The sequence below is a fragment of the Rhipicephalus microplus genome, chromosome 6 (assembly GCF_043290135.1).
Source record: "Rhipicephalus microplus isolate Deutch F79 chromosome 6, USDA_Rmic, whole genome shotgun sequence".
Taxonomy (NCBI): Eukaryota; Metazoa; Arthropoda; class Arachnida; order Ixodida; family Ixodidae; genus Rhipicephalus; species Rhipicephalus microplus.
The window spans coordinates 33,161,304-33,189,155 of record NC_134705.1 but is presented as its reverse complement, the minus strand read 5'-3'; the positions used below and the strand labels follow the sequence as shown (position 1 = coordinate 33,189,155).

The 27,852-nt window shown below is 46.2% G+C and overlaps 1 protein-coding gene across 4 annotated transcripts in view; it reads right to left on the bottom strand.

Moving 5' to 3' along the window:
• The window catches only part of LOC119167684 (uncharacterized), a 276,153-nt gene that overhangs the window by 166,418 nt on the left and 81,883 nt on the right, over positions 1-27,852 (bottom strand). For all 4 annotated transcript variants that reach the window (XM_075865901.1, XM_037419204.2, XM_075865903.1 and 1 more), the window contains 2 exons: positions 10,336-10,496; positions 3,693-3,885 (listed from right to left, as the gene is read on the bottom strand). In XM_075865901.1, coding sequence (XP_075722016.1) covers positions 3,693-3,885; positions 10,336-10,496 — 354 coding nt within the window. The remainder of the gene's footprint in view (positions 1-3,692; positions 3,886-10,335; positions 10,497-27,852) is intronic.

Here is a 27,852-nt window from a genome sequence, read left to right as displayed (position 1 = left end):
CCAAGCCAGTGGCAAAAGCAGGGCAGCCTCATCACCATCACTATCGAGCAATAGCGGCGCCAACGCTTGCTGAACAGCGGCAGTTTCTGGTGGTGCCAACGCGTGTTTTAGACTTCGTCAATGCATTTTCAGGTTCTGAAAATGCATCAAAATGTTAAAGATTGTGTTTATTGCATCGCAATAAATATCTGAGCCTGAAATTGCATCGTGAAATTTTGTTCAAGCAGGACAGCAGAAGAAAAAGTGTTCATTGTGGCAAAGATATTATTGCGTTAACTCCTATGAACTGCTGACGGGAAATCGTGAATTTTTTCATTATAATAGAAATTTCGTTGAAATTGCATTCGTTGTAGTGGGTTTCGACTGTAATATGAACAGATACATAAAAAAAAAATCTTTATTTTATTTTTTCAAGGAGCGGGATAAGAGGTGGATTCATTATGCAAATGGGTTCATTATGCAAGTAAATACAGTACGTCAAATAGGGAAGGAGGCCTTTCACTCCTATGAAATATAAAATAATAATGTAGCTGTGCCTTCTCTTGTCCGTGTCCTTTGTCTGCGCTACCATATATTATTATGACTGTGTCATTGCATTTGACCTTAACACATGCCGGTGCATCTGAAAAGTCCGTGATGTTAGGCAGTACGCAGAGCCTTCACGTCATTTAGTAGTACTTATAATCCATGGAATTTATGCTCATGGGAAGTTCCCTCTGTTTGGCTGTAAAGCCATTGCCACAAGTGTTCTATATTTGTTTCAAAGACCTCAACGAGGCTAAAGATTGAGTTAGCAAAAAATCAAACATTGTAACAAAACAGAAATTTGAGCTAGTTGGTAGCAGTTCATTGTGAAAGATAGAAGTGTGGGGCATTATAACAGGGACTTGAGAAGAGAATAACACTGTTCTTCTCTTCTTCAGTCCATGTTACGTAGCATGCCCCACTTCTATCTTTCACAAGACATTGCAGTGCTGCTTCTTTTTAACAGGCATTAGAGATTTCTGTCTGTCGGACGTCAGGAAAGGAACAGATATACACTACTGGTCACACGCAAAAATTAAGCGGTTTCTACTTTCAGGCTACTTGCCAACACTAGACAATACTAGAATTCACAATACTGATTGATTGATATGTCGGGTTTAACGTCCCAAAACCACTATATGATTATGAGAGACGCCGTAGTGGAGGGCTCCGGAAATTTAGACCACCTGGGGTTCTTTAACGTGCACCCAAATCTGAGCACACGGGCCTACAACATTTCCGCCTCCATCGGAAATGCAGCCGCCGCAGCCGGGATTTGAACCCGCGCCCTGCGGGTCAGCAGCCGAGTACCTTAGCCACTAGACCACCACGGCGGGGAATTCACAATACTTGACAAGAATTAAGAAGATGCCGAAATAACAAGAGTGCAAAGTGTTGCTCTCATTCTTTCAATGTTTTCTAAGTCATTGTCTAATGTGCCGCATTGAATGATGATTCCAAGCATAAGCCCCTGCCCCAAAGCTAATAACAAAGAAGTCAAGGAGTTTTTAAATTAGCTACATCATTGTCATTTTAGTTGTGGTAGGGTACTAATGCCCTGGAGTAGACTGTGTTCATAAACTACTACAAGAATACAGAGGTGAAAGTGGACTTATGTGTTTTGGAGCAGCTTCGGCACAGTAAAAGAATACTTTTAGAGCCGGTTCAGAGCAGCAAAAGATGTTTCGGAGCAGTGCAAGTTAGTTTCAAAGTAGCTTTCCAAGGTCAAATATCAGTGTCAATCCAAATTATTGCTGGTAAAAATAATTCCAATGGTTTTGACTTCAGTATTAATAAGCTTACCAATCTTACCACCCACAAATGTGTGCGTGTTCCAGTCATTAAACATCACAGCTAAAAGAGAAATAACTTGGAGATAACAAGGATAAGCGATGCTTATCTGTTGTTTTCATAACTGCCAGATAATCACGGAGCACTTTTCTTAGCGGAAGGATGTTATCCCAACATTAATTAAACACACTATGCTCATCTGTGCTCGGTCTGTAGCAAAGTGGGGACAAGCAATTCACGCGTCAAATCCGCGTGCACGGGCGGATTTGACGTGCTGAAGCGCCGCGCTGCACACAACTAACCAGGAAATGATCATGTCCACAGGAGCAGTTCGTATTGCAATGAAACTGTCAGTTCTTGCTAATTATCAGATCGCAGTAGAAAAATTTATTGCAGAAAGCCGACAGTGCCCATGCTGTCGCTATCTCAGTTGCTGCGTATCCCGGACCCTGTCAAAGTTTCGAAATGCTCCTTGGTGTAGCCACTGCACGCTGTGCAATGATCGTGCGAGAGGGTCAGTCGAGTATTTTTTCCACACTTGGCAAAAAGAAAGAAAAGACTTTCTGGTGGGTACTTTGTTACTGTATTTGTTTATTGGTGGTGCTGGCACGTGTCACAATAACCACCTTTGTATTTGTTAAGGTGCACTGCTGTTTAATTGCATGATCATGCCACGTTCCCGCCTGGTACAAATTATCAAGATTTTATTGTATTACTGTATTATGTCAATGTTTTACTGTAATATGTCATGTGCTACGTGACGCCAATAGGGAAAAAATGAGTGTTCCACACTCACCGCGATGGCAATAGGCAGCACTGACTAACGCTCCCCATTTAATGCTCATACATACCCAATAAACTGGATGGGAGCATAGCCACTGCGGTAGCTCAGTTGGTAGAGCATAGAACGCATTATTCGAAGGTAGCAGGTTTGCTTCCTGCCCACCGCAAGTTATCTTTTCATCCCCTTTTCCTTATTCACATTTACATTATAATTATGCCTATACTTTCTTTGGCATAATTGTCTGTTAGTTCTCATTAAGATAACTGACAGTTACTCAGGTTGGTGCCACCACTTTTGCAGAAAAACTACGGCGATGACAGCTGTAAGACGAGCACTACCAAGCCCCATGTATGAAGTGAATCGAACGAATGAAAGCATCGAACTATCACTAGATGAGGAAGCGTTTGTGTCCTTTGTTTAGCCGTTGTTGCTCGGTCAATTATAATAATTGGCTAGATTTGGCAGTTTACACTTCGAACTGACAATTATTGCGGAAATCGCCATTCATGCACAGTGTGACACAGCAGTTCAAATTGGTGCAGAATGGCACAATTGGCGCAGCACTTCCGCCTCTGGAATATGACTGAAGTTTTTATGAAGAAAACTTCATTGCCAAAACATAGAACCACCCAGTATGTTAGCAATGTACTTCATATGGAGCCCAACACGTTTCAATGAAAGATGTTACATTAAATTAGCCACAAAAATCATCGGAAGTTAGGCCAAGAAATCCGAAAAAGAAACAAATAATAAAAGAAAGACAGATAAAGAACCAGTCAGTAGAGGTAGTAAAAAGTGCATCCACTCAGAAATCTGGTCAACTACTTGTCAAGAAATGCAGTATTAAAGACAGCCGAGCTAGTTGGTACGAACGCTTTGTAGAATAGCGCAAATAATGCACAGAGACACACTGTTGTCTCACTCACCCGTGTCTCTCTGTGTTATATGCTCTACTCTGCAATGCAAATATTGTCAAGAATGCCACCTAATATTGTCTGGAGGGAAGTACAGGCTATATCTGCACGAGCACTTTGTCTCTTATCTAGTCAATTCACGACCCAGCTTTGCAGACAAAAAAAGAACCTGTGCGTACTTGTTTCACCAGCTGGCAGGGCATGGTCTTGCCAGAATGAAGGTTGAAACTGCGTATTCTCTGATGAGCGTAGCTGCTTGGAGCCGCTACACTGCTCCTCACAGCAGCAAAGACGCTTGCGTGCCACTCTACGTCCAGTCGTGTTGTCTACACTTGCATGGTGTTGTCCAAGCTCACATGGTACGCTGGCAGTCTGCAATCATAAGCACATTTCCTGTTCACAAAGGTATCACTAATTGAGCTCACTAGTTTCAACTTGCTACAAAGCTTTCAGCTCATCATCTAACCAAGTGCAATTCTCAACTGTTTTTGTTCTTTGGTCCACCACTCAGTTACCTGCAGTTGGTTCTTCTTCTATGGTTTAAACGTCAAGCCTAAAACTTCATATTTTCCTGCTTCTTTTTGATTATTCTCTATGCATTGGCTACATAGGTTAGTATTGGGAAGTCAGTCATACATTTAGGGAACATTCTATATTCCAAATCAGCACTGACGAAGTTAAACCCAAGATCGCTCAAAGCACTCGCATCACACGCTTAGTTGGTCACGCTCCTATCTAGTGATGGTGATAGGGGTAGTGATACTACAGTTTTTCCCCCTCTAAATGTACTGTGGCAATGAGCGGCCTCGCAGACAGGCGAAGACTTGGCATTAGCAGAGAAAGAGAGCCCGACACAATCTCTGTGATCAGAAGTATTTCGATGACTGACTCCCGCACGCAGGCCTGTGCCAGTGGAACCTGCCTCGTGCAAGAATGTGCATCACAGTCTTCTTTTATGCGATGCCAATAATGCTGCCGCTACTGAAAGCTCCCTCCTAGAGAGAACGAAAATCTGATGAAGCATCGATACCCAAGACATGGTCTGTCATGGTTGTCGCTTAAGAAGACAGTGATACCGGCTGCAGCAGCGTTAGACCACATGATGGTGAGGACGATAACAGTGTTGCTTCGAAGTAGACAGGCTTGAGATGTTCAAGAGCAATTGTGTCAGGCCAGCCGTTGATGTTGACAACTAATGTCTATGAGCGACGCTTTAGAACTCGATGAGATGCGGAGAAGTACGGTTGTAAAGGCTTCCACACAGCAAAGTTGTGCACAAAACATGTGTAGCAGAGGTGAGCTGTGGCGACACGGAAGGAGCTCTAGATTCATGGGGGCATGTAGGCAAGGAATGTATCTGCTGGAAGATGTTTTGCAGTTTGGAAACAGTTTCCAGCTAGCGGCAAAGTCTTCTTGGCAGAGGCATCAAAGAAGTTGTGTGGCAGGCACAGCAACCTGCCATAGACCAGCTCTGTGCATGAAGATCCCAGGTCACTTTTGATGGCAATTCTAATGCCAAGAGATGCGAATGGCAGTTGGATGATGCATTTCTTTGGTGATCCATGGGCCATGAGGGAGGAATTTAGGTGCCCATGGAAATGTTTGATGAATCCATTTGTTCATGGGTGGAGAGAGGTCGTGCGAAGGTGTGTCGTTCTGGGTAGTTTGAGGAATTTGTTCAAGAGCACTAAATCCAACTACCGACCACAATGAGTGACTAGAGTAGATAGGCAGCTGAAACTTGAAATCCATGTCCACACGAAAGCACCTGCAATTGAGGGCGCTGATACATGTGTCAGCGATAGGTGTATCTTCTGGCCACCTTGTGTAGCGGCTGATGCATATAAGTATGCAGCTGTAGCCCTTGGAAGGTGAGAGAGGGCAGACGAGGTCCAAGTGCACAGTGTCAAAATGCGTGTCTGTTGAAAGGAAGAACTTTGCTGGAGGGACGAGATGGGGCTTGATCTTCGAGCGTTAACACGACAAATAGCAGCATACCCAGTTGCGAACTTGCGCATTTAGTTGAGGCCAAACGTAGCAACTCGAAATTAGCTTCCAAGTCGCGTGAATTCCGGGATGCGACAGACTATGCCCAGCATTGAACAGGCATCTTCAAAGCCGTACCGGGATAAAAGGCAAGGGAGTGCCGGTAGAAGTATCACACACTACAGATGTACCATCTGAAATCAAAGCCCCATCCCCCAGTTTCAGGGATGCTGACAAATTTCCCAGGGCATATAGTTCAGTGCTGACATGCAGGTGAGTGGCGAGTAGGCCAAGATCAATGACGAAAGGCTCTGCAGTTAGTGTGGAGACTGCATTGACATGGCTCACAACATTGGCAGGAATGTTGTCAGTGCTTTTGACATAACGAAACAATGTAAACTCAGAGATGTAGGAGAGATGTCGTTTCTTGCAAGGCGAGTACCAGGACACCGATTGGTTCACCCAAGCACAAGGGGGCTTACGCTCGGTCAAGACACTAAACTGATGACTTATTAGGAAGTGCCGGACAGCCTAGTACATGGCTAGTTGTTTGTGGCTGAAAATGCTATAATGGCTCTGTGCAGCCTTCAACATTTATAAAAATAAAGCGAGTGGATGCGATGTATCATTGATGAATTGTTGTAAAACGAGGCCAACAGCATTGTTCGAGGCGGCTGTCATGATAGCAGCCAGCGTATTTGGTTTCGAATGTTTCACCAGTGTTGCACTGGCGAGGGCAGATTTGACTCTTGTGAATGCTTGGGCATGCTCTAGAGTCCACTGAAGTGATTACTTTCGTTTGGAGCTTAGCAGAACGTCTAGAAGGGCCACAAGTGGCGCACAACTGGGTATAAATCATCAATAGTATTGACAAACCTGAGAAATTGGTGAAGATTGGTCATCGTAATAGGTTGCGGAAAATCTCCAATGATGCGAATTTCGAGCAGCAGTGGTGGAATGCCGTTCGTTCCAACTACGTGTCCAAGGAACTCAAGTTTCTGTCGACTAAATTCCCTTTTGGTGACGATGATGATTCCTTGGCTGGCAAGGCAGGAGAATATCAAACACACATGTTGAACATGTTCTTCAATAGAAGGATTTGTGAAAAGGAGGTTCTCGATGAAATACTGGATTATATGCTGGCCAGAATTTTATAGGCTGAGGGGCATGCAAAGAAATTCGAAGAGACTGAAAGGTGTGGGATGGTGGTCTTCAAGATGCCTTCCTTGGCGAGTGGCAGTCAATGATAAACGTGAACAAGATCGTCCTTAGAGAAAACTGCCATGCCGTGCAGCACTACCGTGAAGCCCTGGATATTCGAAAGGGGGCAGGGATCAAAATCCGTGATGTTGTTGAGCCCCTGGTAATCGCCACATGGATATCAATCTTCAGACTCTTTACCTAAATAAAGCATGCAATAAAGTTGGCTATTTGTTGGAAAGCGGTCGAATGATACCAATTGCTCGAACTCCGCGCAAGCAACCTTCAGTTTCTCGGGGAGACAAATGCTGAGGTCGAAAGTAGACTAGAGGGTTTATCGATGTGGTGACAAATGTCATGTTGGACCGGTTACATTCAGTGCAGCTGGCGTGTCAGGGTGGAAAACTCACGGAGGAGCTCAGCGAAAGGTATTCCAGCATAGATGATATGGCCAAGATCAGCGATGTGGTTGTTGCAGGCGCACCTGTAATGGTCAGGTGGGTAACAAAATTAATAAGACGATGCTTCTTCACGTCAACAAGGAGCCCATAGTGGTGCAAGAAATCAGCTGTGATGAGGGTGCTTCAGACATCTGCCACCAAGAAAATCTACCGAAACACTCGTCGCAGGTCAAGATTGAGCATGAAGAATCATGCTGTTCAAACTGGAATCTTCATACAGTTGAGGACTTGCAAAAACGACAAAGATATCATTTTTCAGAAGGAGCATCGAGCAGGAATATTGCTTATGTCTGCTCCTGGGTCAACTAGAAAACGTCCTGTGGCTCTGTCCATGAAGTAGAAGAGGCAAATGATGTGCTTAGCTGAACCACTTGTTGCGATCAGGTCGGCCAGCTTTTTTTCCCATTCACAGATACAGATGCCAGCAGTGATGAGCGCTGTTACCAAAATGACAATGATAGTAGTGGACCCCAGGTGTTGGCAACAGATTACAGCTGAGGGATGTGCATCTCCGCTTGCTGAAACTTTGGTGGCATAAAAGATGAGGTGATGCATGGCAATACCCGGCAGCAGAGACAATGCACTCGAGATGCTCACACACGGTGTTAAGTGGCATTTGTGCTGATAAAAAAGACTGCAGCGTTCACAGCGTGGTTGTACTGTGATCAGGTCCATAGTAGAAGCTGTCGTCAGTGACACCTAGATGTTGGTCGGTTAAAACAACTTGCATAACAGTGCCTCATCGATGAATCTTGCATTGTTTCCGAGCAGCTGCTACACATTGCAAAGAAGTTAACTGGGGCCTTGGTTGCAGAGTTCTTCCGCACACAGAAGTTGCTGTATGCGAGCACGCTATGAAACTGCTGTGGGCTGTAGCAGGATTTCCTTGAGATCATCATAGGCATTCACACACAGCGGGTTGCTTAATATATTTGTTACTTTGTCAGTAGCGGTGGGCAAAAATGCCACAATAGTATAGTGAAACTTCCTAGCTTCGGAATAAATACCAGCAACTTGAAATTGTGATTCTACTATAAAAAACCACGCCAATGAATGCTGGTCCCAGTCCTGAAGAAGATGAACAGCAATGGCTGAGCAGGAGGGCTCATTGTGTTGTTCAGGAAGGTTCTGATTTAGAGAACTTGTACTGTCGGTCTGTTCGGTGTTTACTTCTGCCATGAAAACGTATAGCCACAGCCACGTCCAAGTCACAAAACTTTCTGAGGGACAAGAAAAAGCATATCATGGTATCATCGTCACATGAAGTATCAAAGAAGCGACACTAACAAACTCATGTTCCATCTGCTACATTACACATGCACATCTCTGCTTCGCTGCCCCAGCCCTACTAAAACACTCCGCTGCTGTGCCACCCTACAAAAAGACCACTATGTTCCAATAAATCTGACTTTGAACGTCTGCTTGGACACGCTAGTGGTTACAAGAATGAAACTAAAGGAGTCTGCAAATGGTTTGATCATGTATGAAAAAAAAATGAGCGGAAATGTTTGCTTTTCACTGTGGAGAGGTCTATACCCAGAACCTCCCATAGGTGAAACAGCAAAGGTATGGAAATAAGTGGCTCTGCTGGGTGCACACTGCCTGCATCTGACGACCATGGACTAACAGTTTTTCTTTTTTCCTATTATGTTTGATCAGGTTTGAATCATTGTGAATCATAAAAACTGCTATCAGTGCTTGTTGACTATTTTTGGATACGAGGAAATCGCATTTCAAGTCCTATTTTGCTAAACCAAGTAATTTGATGGTTCGTTTATGGCACACACGACAGTTTCAGTGCACGCACAAGAAAGCTTATGGCACACAAACTCGTTAAACCTACACATTGTCCTTGCCACCGCCAAAGCTTCTTTCTCTGTCTTATTGTACCTCTGTTCCGTGGCAGTCCTGGAGGGATAAGCAAGCGCCACTGCTCAACATTCTCCTGAAGGTTACATTTGAGGTAGGACAGTTGATCCAAAAGAACGGCCATTCATCGAAATTGCAGTGGCGTAGGAGAGATAATATTCTATCACCATGCAACACTGAATGTGTAATGTGGCTAGCTTTCTTATACTAAGAGAAGGTGCACATAGTATGTGAAGTGCAATCTTTTTGCACTTGGCCTTTATATTGCCACATGCACTTATTCCATTATGTTTGATCAGGTTTGAACCATAAAAACTGCTATCAGCACTTGTTGAAGACCATGCCACATTGTTTGAAACTTCACGATTGATACAGACTGTTCTGTTAACATTACGCGCGGGACACAAGCAGATGAGCTCATTATAAAAATAATAAAACATCAGCACTGACCCTGTACAATTTAATAAGGCACCTATCAAAGCCAACACACTTCACGGATGAACAGATTACCAGCAACTGGGATTGCAACTATCAGCGTGCTCGTCCTTTGACGTGGCACTGATTACTGGAAAAAAAAAAATGAGGAAAGATTGATTATTATGGAGAGTCCTATTTTGTAGGCTAAAACACTGCAGCAGTTGCAGGTCACGCAGTTGTATAAATTGAAGTGGTGCAACAACGCATTTAGAACAGCTATTTAGTACGCGATGTGTTAGGGCACAGCTCTTAATGTTGTTCTTGCATTAAGCCGCCTTGCAGCTTGTGTCGGCAGCGTAACCAATAGAGCAAACAAGAATAAAAGGGGCAAATGAAAACTAAAGAGGGTAGACACCAAGTCTGTCAAAATCACGAACCACTGGCGTCTAACCGCGTTTTATTCCTCCCTCACATGTGCTGATCGTCGGTCGGAGCTCGTGCGCATGCAGGGCTTGCACATGCACTGCGGCTGGCTTCACATGTGAAGGGGCTGTCAGTGTTTTGCGTGGTTCACAACGCCTGCACTGCACAGAGTGGTGTGTGTAGCACTCGAGTGCTGGCAGTTTCTGTGGCAATTTGCAACAGATGTTACAATGCTACAAATGTAGATAGCCAAAACTTCAAACGTAGTAGTTAGTGTCACCACAACTTGAAGCAGTGCTCAAAAGTCGCTTTAGGCAATACTATTATCTTCGGTGAATTTTCTTGCACCAGGAAGTACTTTAATTCACATCAGATGAAAATTCATATCAATCGTGATCATAAATCTGCATACATACATAGTAATGTGAGATGTGTCTTATTTCATGAGAGGTATAAAATATCTTACCCTCTTGCTCTCTTCAGCCAATGCGACTGCAGTTTCAGGGACTGGCATTGCATTGCCACGAGGAGCCGCCTTCCGCACAAGCTCTAGCGGCGGCCTGTAGATGGGCGTGCGAACAAACGTGAAGTGGTCGACTGTGAGAGGTACTTCAGGATTGGCTGCCACTGCAGGTACGAGAAAAACGTGAGCCAAATTCACAACACATACATTATTCACTCATGCAAGCCTGCTTCATCATAAAGAATAATAGCCTATACAAATAGCCTACTAAATGCAGATTACTGATGCACTAACCGTAGCATAAAGGAGCAACACACAAGGTACTTGAGCACCAAGAAAGCACACATTTATTTACCTTACCAGATTGTGACATGCCCCATGTGTAAAGGTTTGCGAGTCTAGCAACAAGGGAAGAGACTAGGGTTGCAAGTTTTGTCTACTCTACACCAGATTGACTGCTTTAAGAGGCCGCGGTGACAAAAAAAATGATGTAGGCTTCTTGGCTACTTTTTCGTTATTATTCTGGCGCTGAAATCAACAGCTAATATACACTAAACCCATCACTCAGTAATGCTCAGTGTATTTGCATTTTTTTACTCAGTATACCGGAAGCAATTACATAGGCCCAAAACGCTCCCCGGCCACCATGGTTTTTACATTATTAATGAAACTCATATATGTTAGCCAGTAATGTAACATACTTAGCTGGTGGGAAACTCGTTCAGGCTTTCTAGCCACTATCCACCTCATGTGTTAATGCTCTGAGCTGTATAAGTGCTGCTACCCTAGGCAAACGATGGCCAAAAGTGAATGCGCACCGCTTTTAGAAGCCTTGGGCAAAGCACAAGTCTCCAGCTGTTTTTGTAGTAATTTTTCATTCTGCTTTAATATTTTCACTGTTGACGCTGCTGCACTTATTATCCATGACATTTGTTATGTCGACTGTTCTATTTTATTTGTTTAGAAATGACAGGCTCAATTTTCATCACTGTGTACACACATGACGCACTGCATGCGTTTCTTACGAGGATGTGTCTAGGCTGTTGTTTGCGTGATATGTCAACATGGACACAATAAAAATATTTGCATGCAAACAGCCCAGCTTGTCTTGTTTTTCTAAACTGCACATAGCCTCATCTGTTGAGGGGTGAATACGACGAAGGCTGTGAAAACCTTGCCAAGAAATGTATTTGGTTGGCCCGAGCCCATATTGAAAAGCAACTGCAGTTTTGTCAAGTTACTGCGAGTGCCACCATGACAGCAATGAAATTCTGGAGCGAAATATAGACCTATCAGGATGCATCACGTGCTAATCCTATACATCACAGACAAGGCAATAAAATTTTTTGTATTCTCTAGACCTAGCACAGAAGCGGAGCAAGTGTTTTCTGTTGTGCCTCTTACAAAAAGAATCTAATGTCACACAAACTTCTTGCGATCATCAGGATCAAATGTGGACTAGTATGTCTGAAAAATGTTACAAGTTCTACATTACGTGATTAAAAAAAGCTGTGCTACATATACTACGAAATACATAGTACTTTGCTCCCTCTACATTAACAGTGCCGTGGGGCATGCTATCAAAAGTGAACTCGATTACGTACACTTGACTGTCGGTGCAGTATTACTACAAATTTTTTTAGTCTTAAAACTTTCTCGAGAAAGTCACGTGATCTTTTTTTTTTTACTCTACTTAATTGTAATAAACATTCCTGTGATGTACATTTTTGTATTTTTAATTGTCACAACGCAGTGATAACTTAGCTAAGCTGTAATCACGTTTGGCTACTCTTCTAGCTCCGAAATAAAATAACGGCGGCTGGTTGGCTACTGTTCTGGCTACTTTGGTTAATTTTGTGGCTCTTTTCCTCTTCGAGAATCTGGCAACCCTGGAAGGGCCATAGACAAGAATAAGATGTTTATATACAACATTGTCGAACAGTAGATTCTAACATGACAGAGGAAGAAATATTTAGCAAGAGAAGCTCTTTGAATGGGCGCCCGCAGGTGAGGTGACCAATAAAGTTACAAAAAAAAAGCGTCCACCAATTGAGGCATTTTGATTGGTGGCACCTTAAGGTGCAAAGCTGCTAACATGGTGTGGAGTCACAGGATGTATTATAATAAGCCGACAGCAGTTGCCAAGGACTCTGGCTTGAGCAAAGAGGGGACGCCGAAGATTCTGATAGAGCGGAACGACAGCGTGAAGTTGAAAAGGAGAGGGACAGAGAGCAAGCACGCGAAAAATAAGTAGCGACAACTTGAACAGCAAAAGTGAGAAAAAAAGTCAAAGCTTTGCCACAAAAGCGAAGGAATGAACACAATAGCAACAAATGGGAAGGTTACAAGCAGAGTGGCAATCAGATCGAAACCTTCCCAGTGTTTTTCACACACAAATAACACACAAAACATACTCACAGGTACAGATGAACACGAGTAAGCATCTCAGCTGCTGCTTCGCTGTGTCTGAAAAGCATGCTATTTTCGCAAACAGAGAGAGTGCAACAATTGCAGTGACCTTTGTGCACCAGATAATTAAAACGAAATCATTTGGTGAAAGCCACAGGCCAGTCAAGACGTACGATCCTCCTTACTGCAAGATAAGAGCGCCCGAGCGAGCATCCACTTTCTTCTCTCTGTGGGGCAAAGTTTGGGTGAGAGATGCGGCGTGGGCTCATTGTACCATCTTGCTAGTAATGCTGAAAATATGATAGTTCCCCCCGTGATGACCTAAACAGCGGTAAGTGGTAGATATAAATAGCTTGCCATTTGAACGTTGAAGCACATGCTTCTCCGTGGCTCAGTGATTAATGCGTCGCATTCACGACTCAAGGTTCTACAATTGATTCCGCATGCCGGAGTTTTTTCCGGGATTTTTCTTTCTTGCGTTTTCATATATCTAGATACTTACACATATACGTCGACGCCGGTGGCAAAATCCAGCCAAGTGTGCCCATATAATTGAAAAGAAATTCTGGACGCAAGGCTGCTGTTAGTCCAGGCGAATATGTTGACGTGAGATGATGCGAGTGCCATTACCGCTACCACAACGTCGTCACCCGGCTCGTTTTCTCAAGCCAGTCTGCCCTCGGAAACTGAAGGCACCCTTCACTGAGCAAAGAGACGATCTCGATGCATACTGGCATCGATATTGAAAGAATTACCATTGGGCAAGACTGGGAGAGAAGCCAGTGGTCAAACCCTCTCGAGTCTTTGCTTGGTGCGAAAGGCCTTGAATGTGTTTGGCCACATGATGGCACAGAGGTTGTTGGATTACAATACGGTAAAAAAACAGTATTACTTTTGTTAACTACCCAAAGGTCTCACGAGAAGCTTTGCTCATGTAAACCTGAAGATTCTCGAACAGGGAAATAGTTTGTACGCCAGCTTTGTTTGCCAGTTTGTACGCCAGATTTGGATCTCTGAACAGAGTAGTCAGATACAGGAAAGATGTACAAGAAGGACCGTGAAAAAATCGTGGCTATGCAATTCCCAAACCTGTTATGACACCTTTACAACGCATCAGGAATGCAGAGTTACTCCCAGATGGGCAGGAACGGAACAACAACGCTTTTTTATTGTGGGCTCACTTTACACAGTTGCTAGACCAGACAAACGAGTTCTGCCAATACCCGTTCAGACACTTCAATTTTGAACGTCACCACATTGCACTGCACACAAACGCACAGTTCTTAGAAATCTTAACCATTTGTAGGTCACTGCACGTTGAGGCAGGCCTTGCAGCAAAGATGCGTGTTGCTGATATCCCACGACATGTCTTGCTCCTTCGGTTCCTCCAAGTGTCTTTTGCAAATCTGGTCAAAGTGCCAAATCATCGTGACCATAGCTGTCAAGATACTGGCCATTCGGTTGCCTTGAACTTTGCCAATGCTTCCACTAATTCACCTTGGTCTCTTGCCGAAATTTCAAGCAAGGTCTGCCTCTCCAGATGCCCATTTTCTTTTTGTGTTCTTGTTCATTGTTGGCCCAAGATAGTCTGCCTTGTGCAGTAGCAGGTCTAGGTGTCCTTTGGGTCTGAAGGTCAGAAGCAATTCCGCTGAGGCTTTATCTCTATTACCCCATGACGTGAAACTTTGAGCGTGAAGCCAATGGTTCAGTCATGAACTAACAACGTTCCACCTGTTTGCCTTTTACAGCAAAAGCTGTTATAGGGGACCACTATTGCACGAAATAAAAAAACTCAAATAAAAATTACCAAAAACATGTGGTGACATAGTGAAATTACAACCAGGGTCCACTGTGTGCCAGCCGAGTATTCTACCGCTAATACCTGCCGGTGCTTAGGATTCATTCACAAACTTCCATCACGCAGGCTTGATGTTGGGAAAGGAATTGCGTTAATATGAGTAATAAATTATTTTAGAACAGCGAAGGACCAATCAGGTGTCACACAATGCGGATTGCGTAACGAGTGAGTTGTCCAATACTCGAACACTATTCTTGTGCACCTATTGCTCATGGTGCATACCCACTGTGAGGGATCGGCCAAGAAGTGAGTGGTTCTATAAATTATTGTGCTGTTTTAGAATAATGGACACTATATAGTAGCAATACTAGAAAAGCTTGTTCTTCATCACCTGTGGTGCATACCCACTTCAGGCTTAATTCTTCATTATCGTCAGCCACTAAATCCAACACAAAACTTGTTATAATTGTTTAGCGGATACCACACTTCTCCGAAGAATGACGAAGGATAGCATAATGAATGCCGGCCTACTATGCAGAAATTATGAATATTTATGATATAGTGGGTACCTTGCATGTGTGCTTCTGGCATTTACCCAAAATAGTGTTTAGAAAAGCTTCTGAAAGGCCTCACTTCATGCTTTCGCTGTGAATGTGGTGCACTTTCCGCGCAGGCCTGGCATTTTTTTAAGCCCTCCTTCACCGCTTTCGGCCAGCCCATTTGACTGGGGGGTGGAATGGTGTGGTACGAAAATAATGCGTGCCACTTTGGCTCACGAAATCTCTGAACTCAGCACTGCAGAATTATGTAATAATTCTGCAGCACTGCAGAATTATCTGACATGAAGCCAGTGGGTAAGCCAAACCATGCAAAAATGACAAGATTTGAATGGTTGCTTCTGTGTGAGTATAGCTTCAATTCAACTCAAGTAGCTATCTACCACAACCAGGATCATTTTATCCTCAGAAGGACTTGCTTAATCTATGCATAGTCGAGTCCATGGCTTTGTGGTTGCTAGCCAAGCAACAAATTTCTCTGCCTGTTCTATGAGTAGCATTGGCACCATTGCCCAACCACCAGGACATGTCTACAGGAGCTTCGCAATGTCATGGTCGATTCTAGGCCACCACATGATCATTCTGGCCAGTGCTTTAGTTGTAATAATTCTTGTGCATTCCTTATGCAGTTCTAGTACCTTTCCTGGCTGATTCAGCAATCACCATTTTTTCCCCCATTAGGATCAGTTTTCCATCTACTGTGAAAGAGTGCCTCTGTTTCCAACATGGTAGGAGAGCCTCCAGATGCTGTTAAAGCGGTCCTTTGGGCCGCTCTTGCCTGATATAGCCTAGGAGGTGTTCCGAGGTTTTTTCATGAGATCTTCATGTTGCTTGCTAGTAAGAGGTCTAGCTTCCCAGACCTGAGCTACCAGTGAGCTTGTTGAGGGTTCCGTATTTCCTGCTCCACTTAGCTTGCTGGCATAGGAAGGCGACTGAGGGAATCAGCATTCTGGTTCTTAGTTTGTACCGAATGACATATTTGTACACACCCAGAATTATTACCTATCATTGAGTGCGTGCAACAGCAGTGCTTGGAATTGGGTGGTTTTCTTTGAAGAATCGTACCAAGAGTTCATGGTCAATTTGCAGGGTGAACTCTCAACACAGCAAGTAGTCTCGAAACTTCACGATACCGAAAAGAAGTGCCACTTCCTCCTCCTCTAATTGAAAGTAGTTTTTCTCGGCCTTGGCTAGATACCGAAAAGAAGTGCCAGTTCCTCCTCCTCTAATTGAAAGTAGTTTTTCTCGGCCTTGGCTAGTGTGTGGACCAAAAAGCAATAGGTCTTTCAGTACCTTTGATGACATGTGACAGCACTACACCGATGCCTCATCGAAACACATCACATTTATGCCAAAGTTTTTTTTTGTGGGGTCGAATTGGACTAGCAAGTCTGAGTTTTTTAGAGTACTCTTTGCCTTGAGGCCTTTTTATTTCTAATGTTTCTCGTCTTTACATTTCATTTTGCCGAACGAGTTGATACAATGGTGCCAGAGTAGTTGACATATTTTAAAGGAAACAGTGGTAGTACGTGATCAACCCTAGGAACTACCCGAGTTCCTGGATATTCTGAACTGCTTGCATGATGATGGCTTCCATTTTGCTTTCTGGTGAGTACAAGTCCTCCCAGTCAATACGGTGTCCAAGGTAGCTCACCTTCTTTGCACTAAGACTCACTTGTTCTCTTGCATTCAAATTCAACTCTCACGAAAGACCTGTAGTAATCTTCTCACAGTCTTTCGATAACCCTTGTAACGAAAACTATCAATCACCAAAGAAATCAGATCGAGCGTCATTTATTGTTCACAACTACTTCTATAGTGTTCGCCTGCACGCATTTATTCCTTTCTATTTTTCTACATACTGCCACGCTCCGTACAGCTGCACAACTCGAGCTTGAACAGTTTCTGCACTGGTCTTTTTAAAAGCCTTTAATCTTGAGCTTTCACTCCGCAAGCTTAGATTATGTCACCTTAACTAGGGTGAAGGTCTACGAATCGTCTTCGGAGCCAAACACCTCCACAAATGCCAGGCTTCTTGATCATCACACGTCACACACTTGGAGACAACTGCTCGGATGTACTGGGTGCAGGTAAAGCGCCCACAGTGCTAGCATGTACACTTTCTTTCATTTCCACCACAGTTGATGTGTCAGCTTCTCCTGGCACCTCAATGTCTTGCTGTCTTGTTCAGTAGCCAGAGGACTTTCAGCTTTGTACTCATCGGTCCACTATGGAAATGTTAGTGATGGACATTTAGCATCTTCACACATGGAGGTCAGTGGTCTTGAATTAAGGACATCGTTTTGTGCCAACTGCGCGGTCACAGTAGGATCCCTCTTGAGCTTGCACTTTCCCAGCCCATAATGACTTGAATGATTGCAAGTGTCTCGTTCACCAAACCTCCAAGACACCAAATGAAATAACCTTCGACTCTTTTCAGTGCATTGAAAGGAATGGTGAAAAGGTTGGGTTGTCCTGATGCACCTTTTTGGCTTGTGCTTTGCCCTTATATCAACACATTCGTTGACAGTTTGCATGCCTTCAGAAGGTGACAAAGCGTGAAACGTGACCTAGAGCTTCGCCATCAGATTCACCTCTTATATTTCTTGTGACATATGGTGAATATCCTAATCAATAGGAGCCTTCTTAAAAAAACACTAAATTCAATAGACCTATTAAGCCGGCATTGATTGTTGAAATGGCAGTCCAGAAACCTCGTAGCGTTACTTTTGTGCCAAGGAAGGGCCTATTTTGAAATCAAATCACGTTTTAGTGCTCCGCGTCGGGTTAGCACACTTCAAATTACCCGCCTCAAGAAGCGGACCAACCAGACCGTCTCACGTCACTGTTGCTGTGCACAACGTTGCCCTGCTTTAGTGCGCTAGTAACAGCAGACCGAAAGCAGCGGAAGCCACAGCAACAGCCATTGATCAATTTCCCGACATTGGCTTCGAGATTGCAGATGCTTTTGTTTCAACTGCGCCTCGCTAGATGGCACCACCTGTCCAGTGCGACCACGCGAAAATATAATTTTTGAACCACTCGCGCCATTCCCCATAGTAACATCCGGCGGTTCTTTTTTTCATGAATCCAACAGAAACGAACAAGCAGCATTTTATTGTGTCTCTTAATGCACAGAACGTTCTTTATTCAGTGCAGTTAGATCAATTACTAGTGTCGTCGTTGGGATGCCAACGACAACGACGAGCGGCTCGCTGGGGAAGACCAACCAACGGCGACAGTAGGAGGTTGAGGAGAAAGTCAACAACGTTCGTCACAAACCTCAACACTGCATCGAAGAGAAACTGACGTGAACTGTAAGATGGTTCCATTGTGGAGACGACATATTAAATTAGAAACAGGGGGTAGGGATAAGAATGGTTTTAAACTGGTTTGCAGACTACTTTGCTTGGACTGTTATTGGGGTAATTTTGTGTCCGCGAGTGTTTGTTTCATTTTCGCTTTCGATTTTTGCCTTTTATCTTTTGAGTTATAAAGTGTATGTTGTTTGTACCATGTCGATCTTCCGACTCTCTTAATTCCATCCGATGCAAGCACTCCCGAGATACCTACGTGACAGAACAACCTTGGAGTCAGGCGTGTGATGAGTAGAGGTTGGATTTTTAGCCACTTAAGAATCAGGTTTTAGACGCTAAAAAACAGACAGGCAGAACACTGTTTTAGGCTCCAAAAATTGTAACTATAGGTACAATAAATGTTTAGAAAAGTTTAATTTTCAATGAAACATGTTCGCAACCTGTGTATTCAACAGAGAAACAAAAAAACAGCTACAGTTTATCATGGCTAAAAAGCGCCAATTGTTCATAGGCGTGCAATTGGCCCTTTTCCTGAATGGTTTGCAGAACACGGTCTCTCCTTTATATGTTCAGCATGGTGACTAAAATGTACACTATAAAATAGACATGCTACTAGGTCTTTTTTTTTTTAGCATGGCTGGGAAAGACAGCACAGCAGCAAATAGCCACGCCGTTAAAAGGCCAGAAGGGTCTTCTAGCCTCGTTTCAACCGAGTCCAATAATGTAGGGTCAATTTGTCCTTTGTCCGTAAACACCTCAAGAGGAGATGCTACTCGAAGACTTTTTTTTAATATTCACCCTAGAGCAATGAAACTTGAGCTATTTATGAAACTTTTTATGCTGATTTCAAATATAGATCTAGTTTTCTTGCAAGTTGCTAACTTTTAGCTCTGCAAAATGACAAAGTGAAAACCTTAACCCTTTTGCCCCCAACCCTCTCTTCATCCCTGAATTTCCATAATTTTTTACCATTCATAGTTCATAATGTAAGCTCTTTCATGCGCGTTAACAAACTGAAACAGTGTTTTTTGTATTATTGCTGTATCGTAATTTAGTCATTGTACTTTTTTGCATTATTGTTGTATCTTCATCTTTAGTTAAAGCATCAGGACGATGCCTCTTTCATGCCACGTTTCATTTCTCAAGTTTTGATATCACCCCACTACATTACAAAATTCTCAGCGCAAACCGCGCCTGCAGTTTTCTTTCGAGAAGCTTCAGGACTGTAGCAGATCACTTCGATAAGATCACGCCCACTCTCCGAACTGTACAGATTATTCTAGAACTTACGTCACCACCAGCGATAACGCTAGAACATCCGTTGGCAAGCGAATAAATGCCGACACACTTCGCCGCTTGTTGTTGATCGACGACCGACGCTCCGTTGGCCGCTATCAGTCTAAGACCGCTACTGTAGTCCGACTTTCCGTTTACTGGGCACAGGTTCGCCCAAACAAACAATTTATTATTCGACTCGCAGTGTGCTCCATTCGTCCATGTCACGACCCCGTGACAATATCTTTGGAAAGCTTCAGTATAGTGTGATGAGCTAGACATTTGCTCGTAGTGTGCACTGAGAAAGTTCCCCTGATTCCTCAGGTTGTCATTCTGTGTGTTTACAAGTGGCAGTGAGCGTACTTGTCTTCCTGCTACCCTACCAACCATGTTCCAGACTTTAGCTTCTTGTGTATGAGTTTATCCCTGATAAAAACTTGTGCCAGCTTTCTCTTCTGGCCTGCCAACGCGTTCTCCTGCCTTGAGACTTTATTTTCTTAAGGCTGTGAAGATTTTCAGCTGTCGGTGAATTTCGAAGCAACCTCCATGCCCTGTTCTGCTCCTTTCGCACATTCTGACACTCTTAGTTCCACCATGGGACGCGTCGCTTGCCAGGCATACCAGATGTTTGCGGTATGCACTTGGCTGCTGCATCAGTAAGAAAAGCCGTAAAGTACTGCCCAGATTCATGTATGTTTAACCTACATATGTCAGTCCAACCAAAAACGAGTAGTGTTGTGAAACTGTTCCCAGTCCGTTTTGTCTGTCTGCCATCTGAGAACATGTGGAAGATTTTTTTCTAGTGGTGTACTTAGAATGATCGGAAAGTGGTCACTTCTGAAAGGACTGTTGATCACTTTCCATTGCAGCAGGGGCTGAGATCTATGCATGAGTAGGTTTTGTTGGCGAGGCTAAAGTATGTTGGCTCTTTTCTATTCAACAGACATGCACCCGAAGAAAGGAGGAACTGTTCGATTAGGCGACCTCGTGCATCGCTGCAAGAGTCGCCCCATAGACCATCATGTGCATTCAAGTCCCCAAGGACCACATAAGGACGATAGTTATAGCGCGAGAACAAAACGACGACACAGAGACAAGAAGGACACGAAAGACACGAGCGCTATCATCATGCCATACCAACTAGCCCAAGCTGCCACACTTCTAAGAACACATAAGGTTCCGGTAGTTCATGTATCAGTGACTGGAATTCGTGTTTTTCAAGACGGTACTGAGGTGGTATGTAAAGAGAGCAGATGGTGACAAGTTCCTTCTGTAGCGAAGCCTCCGAACTATGAAATGGGTCGAACTCTTGCGTACCTTCTAGTGGGGCTACCCAACAAGGACGCCGCTCGCGCTGAGAGCCCGTGCTTTGCTGTGACTGTCGCCATTGCATATTCTCGCTCGTTGCCGGCTAATAAACGCCTTAACAATTTGGTGGAGAGTGCTGCGATCCCTGTCTATGCCTTTGGAGCTACGATCACGTACCCTGCCATCTACTATGTACCAAGACGCTTCTCAGCAAACGCCTCCTCCAATGCCACCCCCTTGTCCCGGTGTCCCCAGAATCCGTGATCCACCCATCTTCACTGGCGCTGATGGCACTGACGTGGAGGACTGGCTCGCCATTTACGACCGCGTGAGCGTCCCCAACAAATGGGACGAGGACGGCAAGCTGACAAACTTGGTGTTTTACCTTGCCGGTGTCGCCAGTTTGTGGTACAACAACCACGCGTCCGATTTTGCCACCTGGTCCGATTTCAAGACCGCAACCGTCAACGTCTTCGGCCGCCCTGCTGTTCGCAAGCTGCAAGCCGAGCAGCGCTTGCGTGAACAGGCTCAGGAGGCTGGTGAGTCATTCACCAGCTATATTGAAGATGTCCTGGACCTATGCAACAAATCCAATCACACCATGTCCGAGTCTGACAAGATCCGAAACATCATGAAAGGCATCGACGATGATGCCTTCACGATGCTGCTCGCCAAAAACCCCGGCACGGTGGCTGAGGTCATCACACTGTGCCAGAGCTACGAGGAGCTCCGCCGGCAGCGTTCGATGACCCGACGCTCCCCACCACGAGCTGCAACGCTTGCTGGCTTGGAGGCCAGTTGTGACCAAGTGGCGTTGATGGCAGAACTGAAGTCCTTTATCCGTGAGGAAATCGCGCGTCAGTTCTCCCTCCTGCCCTTTTCCCACCAACCTGCTGTTCAACAATCGGCTACTACCCTTCTCCCTCCCATCCGCCGAGCGATTGAACAAAAAATAGCGGAGGTAATGCCTGCTTACCACCCCCAACAGCCTCCGGCTCCTGCGTCCCTGAGTTACGCGCAAGTGGTCGCCAGGCCACCCCAAGTCGTTCAAGCACCCGCCCCTCTGACCTACGCTGAAGCTGCTGCACGACCTCCGTCCGTTGCAGCGGGTATGCCCGCTACGTATGTTGACGTAACCCCTCAGCCTCAGCTTCAGTCCACCATGCAGCCACCGTTCCGTCCATCAGCCCTTGCGTCATGGGTGAGACCTACCCCGGTGAACAGATGGCGCACACCCGACAACCGGCCCATCTGCTTTGCCTGCGGTTACGCCGGTCACGTGGCCCGTTATTGCCATCGCGTACAGCCGGCTCCAATTTCTTCACCTGTTGCTGGCCAACTCAGCCGTCCTTATCGCAAAGAACCGCCGTCTATGCCACCTCGATCTCGCCCAGGTCCATCTCAAAGATCACCGTCTCCACGACGCCGTTCCCTGTCTCCCATGCGGCCAAGTGCGGCATCTCATGAGCGGGAAAACTAGTCGTCGCAGTCCCTGAGGCAAGGACTGCGACGCTATCGCAATGTGAAAGCCCTCAGAGCAGCCCCTCGAATGTCATTGACGTGCTTGTGGACGGTGTTTGTGCATCGGCTCTTATTGACACTGGAGCTGCCGTATCAGTTATGGACGAAAAACTCTGCCGCTTACTTCGAAAAGTGACGACGCCACTTTCTGGGTTATCCCTTCGTACTGCGAGTTTGCACCGGATTCATCCTACAGCAGGGTGCACAGCTCGCGTTGTCATCCAGGACGTTCTGTATGTCGCCCAGTTCATCGTCATTCAGGCATGCTCTCATGACGTCATCCTGGGATGGGACTTTCTCTCCCGCCATGACGCCGTCATTCATTGTGCCGCTGCCGAAATTGAGCTCTCACCCTTCTCGCATTTGACGCCAGAAGACAGTCCCCCGACACTGAGCAAGATTCTAACGAGAGACGATACAACAGTGCCTCCAAACTCGACGACGGCTGTGTCTGTCTACTGCGCTGGTCTCTCCGACACCATTGGACTTGTTTCGCCATCTGACCGCGCTTGCAGCAGGAAAGGGTTGCTAGTACCTTTCGCGACCGTGCAGGTCAACCAGGGCAACACTGCTATTTTTGTAACCAACCCGTTCCCATACGCTGTTACCTTGCTTCGAGGGGAATGTCTCGGCAGAGTGGAACCAGTCGACGACGCACAAGTCCTGGACGTACCCGATGACACGCGCGCTCCCAAGTCGTGTACCATCAATGCTGTTTCCACTTCTGATTCGTCGTCTGCTGATGTATTTGGCCCCTCCATCGCTGACAACCTTACGGCCGCACAGCGTTCCCAACTTCTGGACCTGTTACAAGAATATCGTTCTTCTTTCGATGTCGGGCGAAGTTCTCTCGGTCGCACGTCCGTTGTTACGCATCGCATCGACACTGGTGCCCATCCACCTTTACGGCAACGTCCATATCGCGTGTCGCCTGCTGAACGTCGAGTAATTATTGATCAGGTTGACGATATGCTCCGACGCGACGTTATTCGGCCCTCCGACAGTCCATGGGCGTCTCCTGTTGTTCTTGTTGCGAAGAAAGACGGTTCTGTGCGGTTCTGTGTAGACTACAGACGGCTCAATAAGATCACTCGCAAGGATGTTTATCCACTGCCACGCATCGATGACGCGATTGACAGCCTTCATGGAGCCAATTTTTTTTCTTCTCTCGATCTGCGCTCGGGGTACTGGCAAGTACCCATGGCTGACGACGCTCGACCAAAGACCGCCTTCGTCACGCCAGACGGCTTGTACGAGTTTAACGTCATGCCGTTTGGTCTATGTAATGCACCTGCGACCTTTGAGCGCATGATGGACACCATTCTGCGCAACTTGAAATGGTACACGTGCTTGTGTTACCTCGACGATGTCATTGTCTTTGCTCCGGATTTCTCCACGCATCTCCAACGTCTGAAAGAAGTTTTCGCACGTGTGAGCAATGCCGGCTTACAACTAAATCTGAAAAAGTGCCGCTTTGCAGCACGGCAACTCACCATACTGGGGTACGTCGTGTCCAAAGACGGCATTCTTCCTGATCCTGCCAAGCTTCAGGCCGTGGCCGAATTCCCCAAACCTGCATCTGTCAAAGAACTGCGTAGTTTTGTGGGCCTGTGCTCATACTTCCGACGCTTCATACGAAATTTCGCCACGATCATATCACCGCTGACGAAGCTCCTTGGAAGCAACGGGCCCTTCGATTCGTGGTCATCCGAGTGCGACGACGCGTTCGCGAAGCTCCGCCATTTGTTGACGTCGCCTCCCATTCTACGCCACTACGACCCTACAGCCCCAACGGAGGTGCACACGGACGCCAGCGGAGTAGGCCTCGGCGCCGTCCTGGCGCAGCGAAAACCCGGATTCCCTGAATATGTCGTAGCATATGCAAGCCGTACGCTCACGAGAGCCGAGAAAAACTACACCATCACGGAGAAAGAGTGCCTGGCGATCGTCTGGGCTCTTACAAAGTTTCGACCTTATTTGTATGGTCGCCCATTCGATGTCGTCACCGACCATCATGCACTATGCTGGCTTTCATCATTGAAGGATCCCTCAGGCCGTCTCGCCCATTGGGCTCTTCGCTTACAAGACTACGATATCCGCGTGCTGTACCGCAACGGACGCCAGCATGCTGACGCCGACGCCCTCTCGCGCTCCCCTCTGCCTGAAGGTGATGTGCTCTGCTCAGTATCCTCGGCTGCTGTTTCTGCCATTGATGTTGACATCATCGCTACCGAACAGCGAAAGGATAATTGGATCGGCCCGCTCATCGACATGCTCTCTGATCGATCCGCAACACCATCCACGCGTGCATTGCGTCGTCAAGCTCGCTATTTCGCCATTCGTGACGGCCTCCTACACCGACGCAATTACGACGCCGACGGCCGGCAGTGGTTACTCGTGATACCCCGCAGTCTGCGGTCAGAGATATGTGAATCATTCCATTCTGATCCGCAATGCGCGCACTCTGGGGTATTCAAAACCTACCATCGCATTCGACAACGCTACTTCTGGCGCGGGATGTACCGCTATGTGCAGCAGTTCGTTCGCTCTTGCCTCACTTGCCAACGCCGTAAACCGTCAGCCCACATGTCGCACGCCAGTCTACAACCGTTACCTTGCCCTGACCGTCCCTTTGGGCGCGTAGGTATCGATTTGTATAGACCACTTCCTGTGACGTCGGCTGGTAACCGCTGGGCCATCGTTGCCGTTGACCATTTAACGCGATACGCCGAAACCGCCGCTCTCCCTGCGGCTGCTGCGCGCGATGTTGCGTCCTTCCTGCTGCATCGATTTATACTGCGCCACGGACCACCCCAAGAGCTTCTCAGCGATCGAGGCCGTGTCTTCTTGTCGGAAGTCGTCGAAGCCATTCTGACGGAGTGCCATTCTGTCCACCGCAAAACTACTGCTTACCACCCACAGACGAATGGCCTCACCGAACGCTTTAACCGCACCCTCGGCGACATGCTTTCTATGTACGTCGCTGCCAACCACACTAATTGGGATAATATACTGCCCTTCGTCACCTACGCCTACAACACCGCCCCTCAGAGCACGACTGGTTTTTCACCTTTCTACTTGCTGTACGGAAGGCACCCGTCGCACACCATGGACATGATACTCCCGTACACGCCGGATCCATCTGAGTGTACACCTATTTCCGAGACAGCCAGGCTTGCTGAAGAGTGTCGCGAGCTTGCCAAGACTTTTACGACGCAAGATCAAAAGCGGCAGAAGAGTATCCGTGATGGCTCCACCACTTCTGAGCCCATGTTCCTTCCTGGTGCGCTTGTATGGCTCTCGACCCCGACCTCTGCCACTGGCCCCTCTTCCAAACTACGTCCCAAATACGAAGGCCCCTACCGTGTCATCGAGCGCACCTCACCCGTCAACTATCTCATCGAACCCGTTGAACAATCTTCGGACATGCGCCGCCGTGGGCGAGACATCGTCAACGTGGAGCGCCTGAAGGCTTATTATGACCCGTTAATAATAACAAGCTGTAAGGTCGCCAGGCGGCTCCCTCTTCGACCCCGGGGTAATTGTAGCGAAGCCTCCGAACTATGAAATGGGTCGAACTCTTGCGTACCTTCTAGTGGGGCTACCCAACAAGGACGCCGCTCGCGCTGAGAGCCCGTGCTTTAATGTGACTGTCGCCATTGCATATTCTCGCTCGTTGCCGGCTAATAAACGCCTTAACACTTCAAAAGAACTGCTCGAACAGCCACTGCCTCAAGGGATGTTTATAGCGATAGATGTGTACATGCTACGCCCTAGTCAACTATAATGGCCACACTACCAGATGACGCCACAGCGTCATTGCGGTCCTTTCTGAATATTACAAAAAGATGTAGAAAATTGATGTTTCTGGAATTGAAGTGTGTCTCTTGTACCCACAACACTTTGGGGGAATGTTTGTGTAAGAGTTCCTGGATATCGTCGAGGTTTCTAAGCAGTCCTCTGACATTCCATTGTATTATCTGTGTATCCATTGTGAGTTTAAATGAGTGCTGTGTATACTAAAGAAGTATTGCGTTGAGTCAGGAGCCCTTGTCAGGCCCCGTGATGTAGGTTTTTGACTTTCTGGTGTGCTCCAAAGAGCCACACCTGTCCTTCGGCGCCGTAGACACCATTGGACTTTCTGTTGTGTACATCACCTCGGACAAGGTGCTGGATCCCCTCTCGCAGTTCCCGCGCGCGGGCATAGAAGTCTCAGGGCTATCTGTCGAGACAGAAGGCCCTGGAGCTTCAGGTCCTGGGACCTGCAAGCCTTTTGGTGGCGGAAGAGTCTGTGCTATTTTCGCTGACGAGGTGAATGATGCTGCCGCTCGTCCACATTGTATGGTACGTGCGGGCGCCGCCGATTTTGGTGGCACTGCCCCTTTTCGTGCCACCTCTGCCAACGAAAGATCCTGCATTAGTAGACGCTTGTGCGCCTCCCTAAGCAAGATGTTTTCATTTACTTTCAGTGTAAGTACTTCTTTTTCATGCTTCCATGTAGGGCATGTGCGAGAGTAAGCGGGATGTCCAGCATCGCAGTTCACGCAGTAAGTAGTGGTTTCTTCACATTTGTCTGTAGCGTGTTCCTGCGAACTACACTTTGCACAGGTTTGACAGCCATGGCAGCTCTGAGAACCGTGGCCGAATCGCTGGCACTTAAAACAACGTCAGGGGTTGGGGATGTAAGGTCCGACCTTTAATTTCAAGTAGCCTGTTTCAATATATTCTGGAAGTGTGCTTGTGCAAAATGTAAGAATGAGGTGCTTTGTCGGGGTTTCTTTGTTATCACGCCTAATCTTAATTCTCTGTACATGCCTTACATGCTGTTCGTTCCAGCCCTCAAAGAGCTCACTCTCTGTCAGGTTAATTAGGCCTTGATCAGACACTACGCCTCGGCAACTGTGCAGGGAATGGTGTGATGTGACAGATACAGGTGTGGTTCCAAAAGAGGCGAGTTTTGTCAGGTTTTCATACTGGGTCTTGGTTTAGACTTCGAGAAGAAGGTCCCCACTAGCCATACGTGTAGCCTGATATCCTGGACCTAGGTACTGGTGAAGCATTTGGAAACGACAAATGGAGAGATGGTTTTTGCGTTCTTTTCTTGTGCCTAAGAGTGGATCACATGGAAGCGCAGAAAAATTTCTTTTGGCTTTATGAATACATTCATTGTTGCTTCAGTGCGCCCCTCTTAGGAGGAGGGCGATCAGACAGTTTAGAAAATATAAAGAAGCCATAAAGTATATATAAATTCGGCAGCCATGCCAGCCGCCCACTACCGAGCCCAACATGGGGACGTGGCAGCACAATTATAAAGGCATGCCAGTGCCAGCTGTAC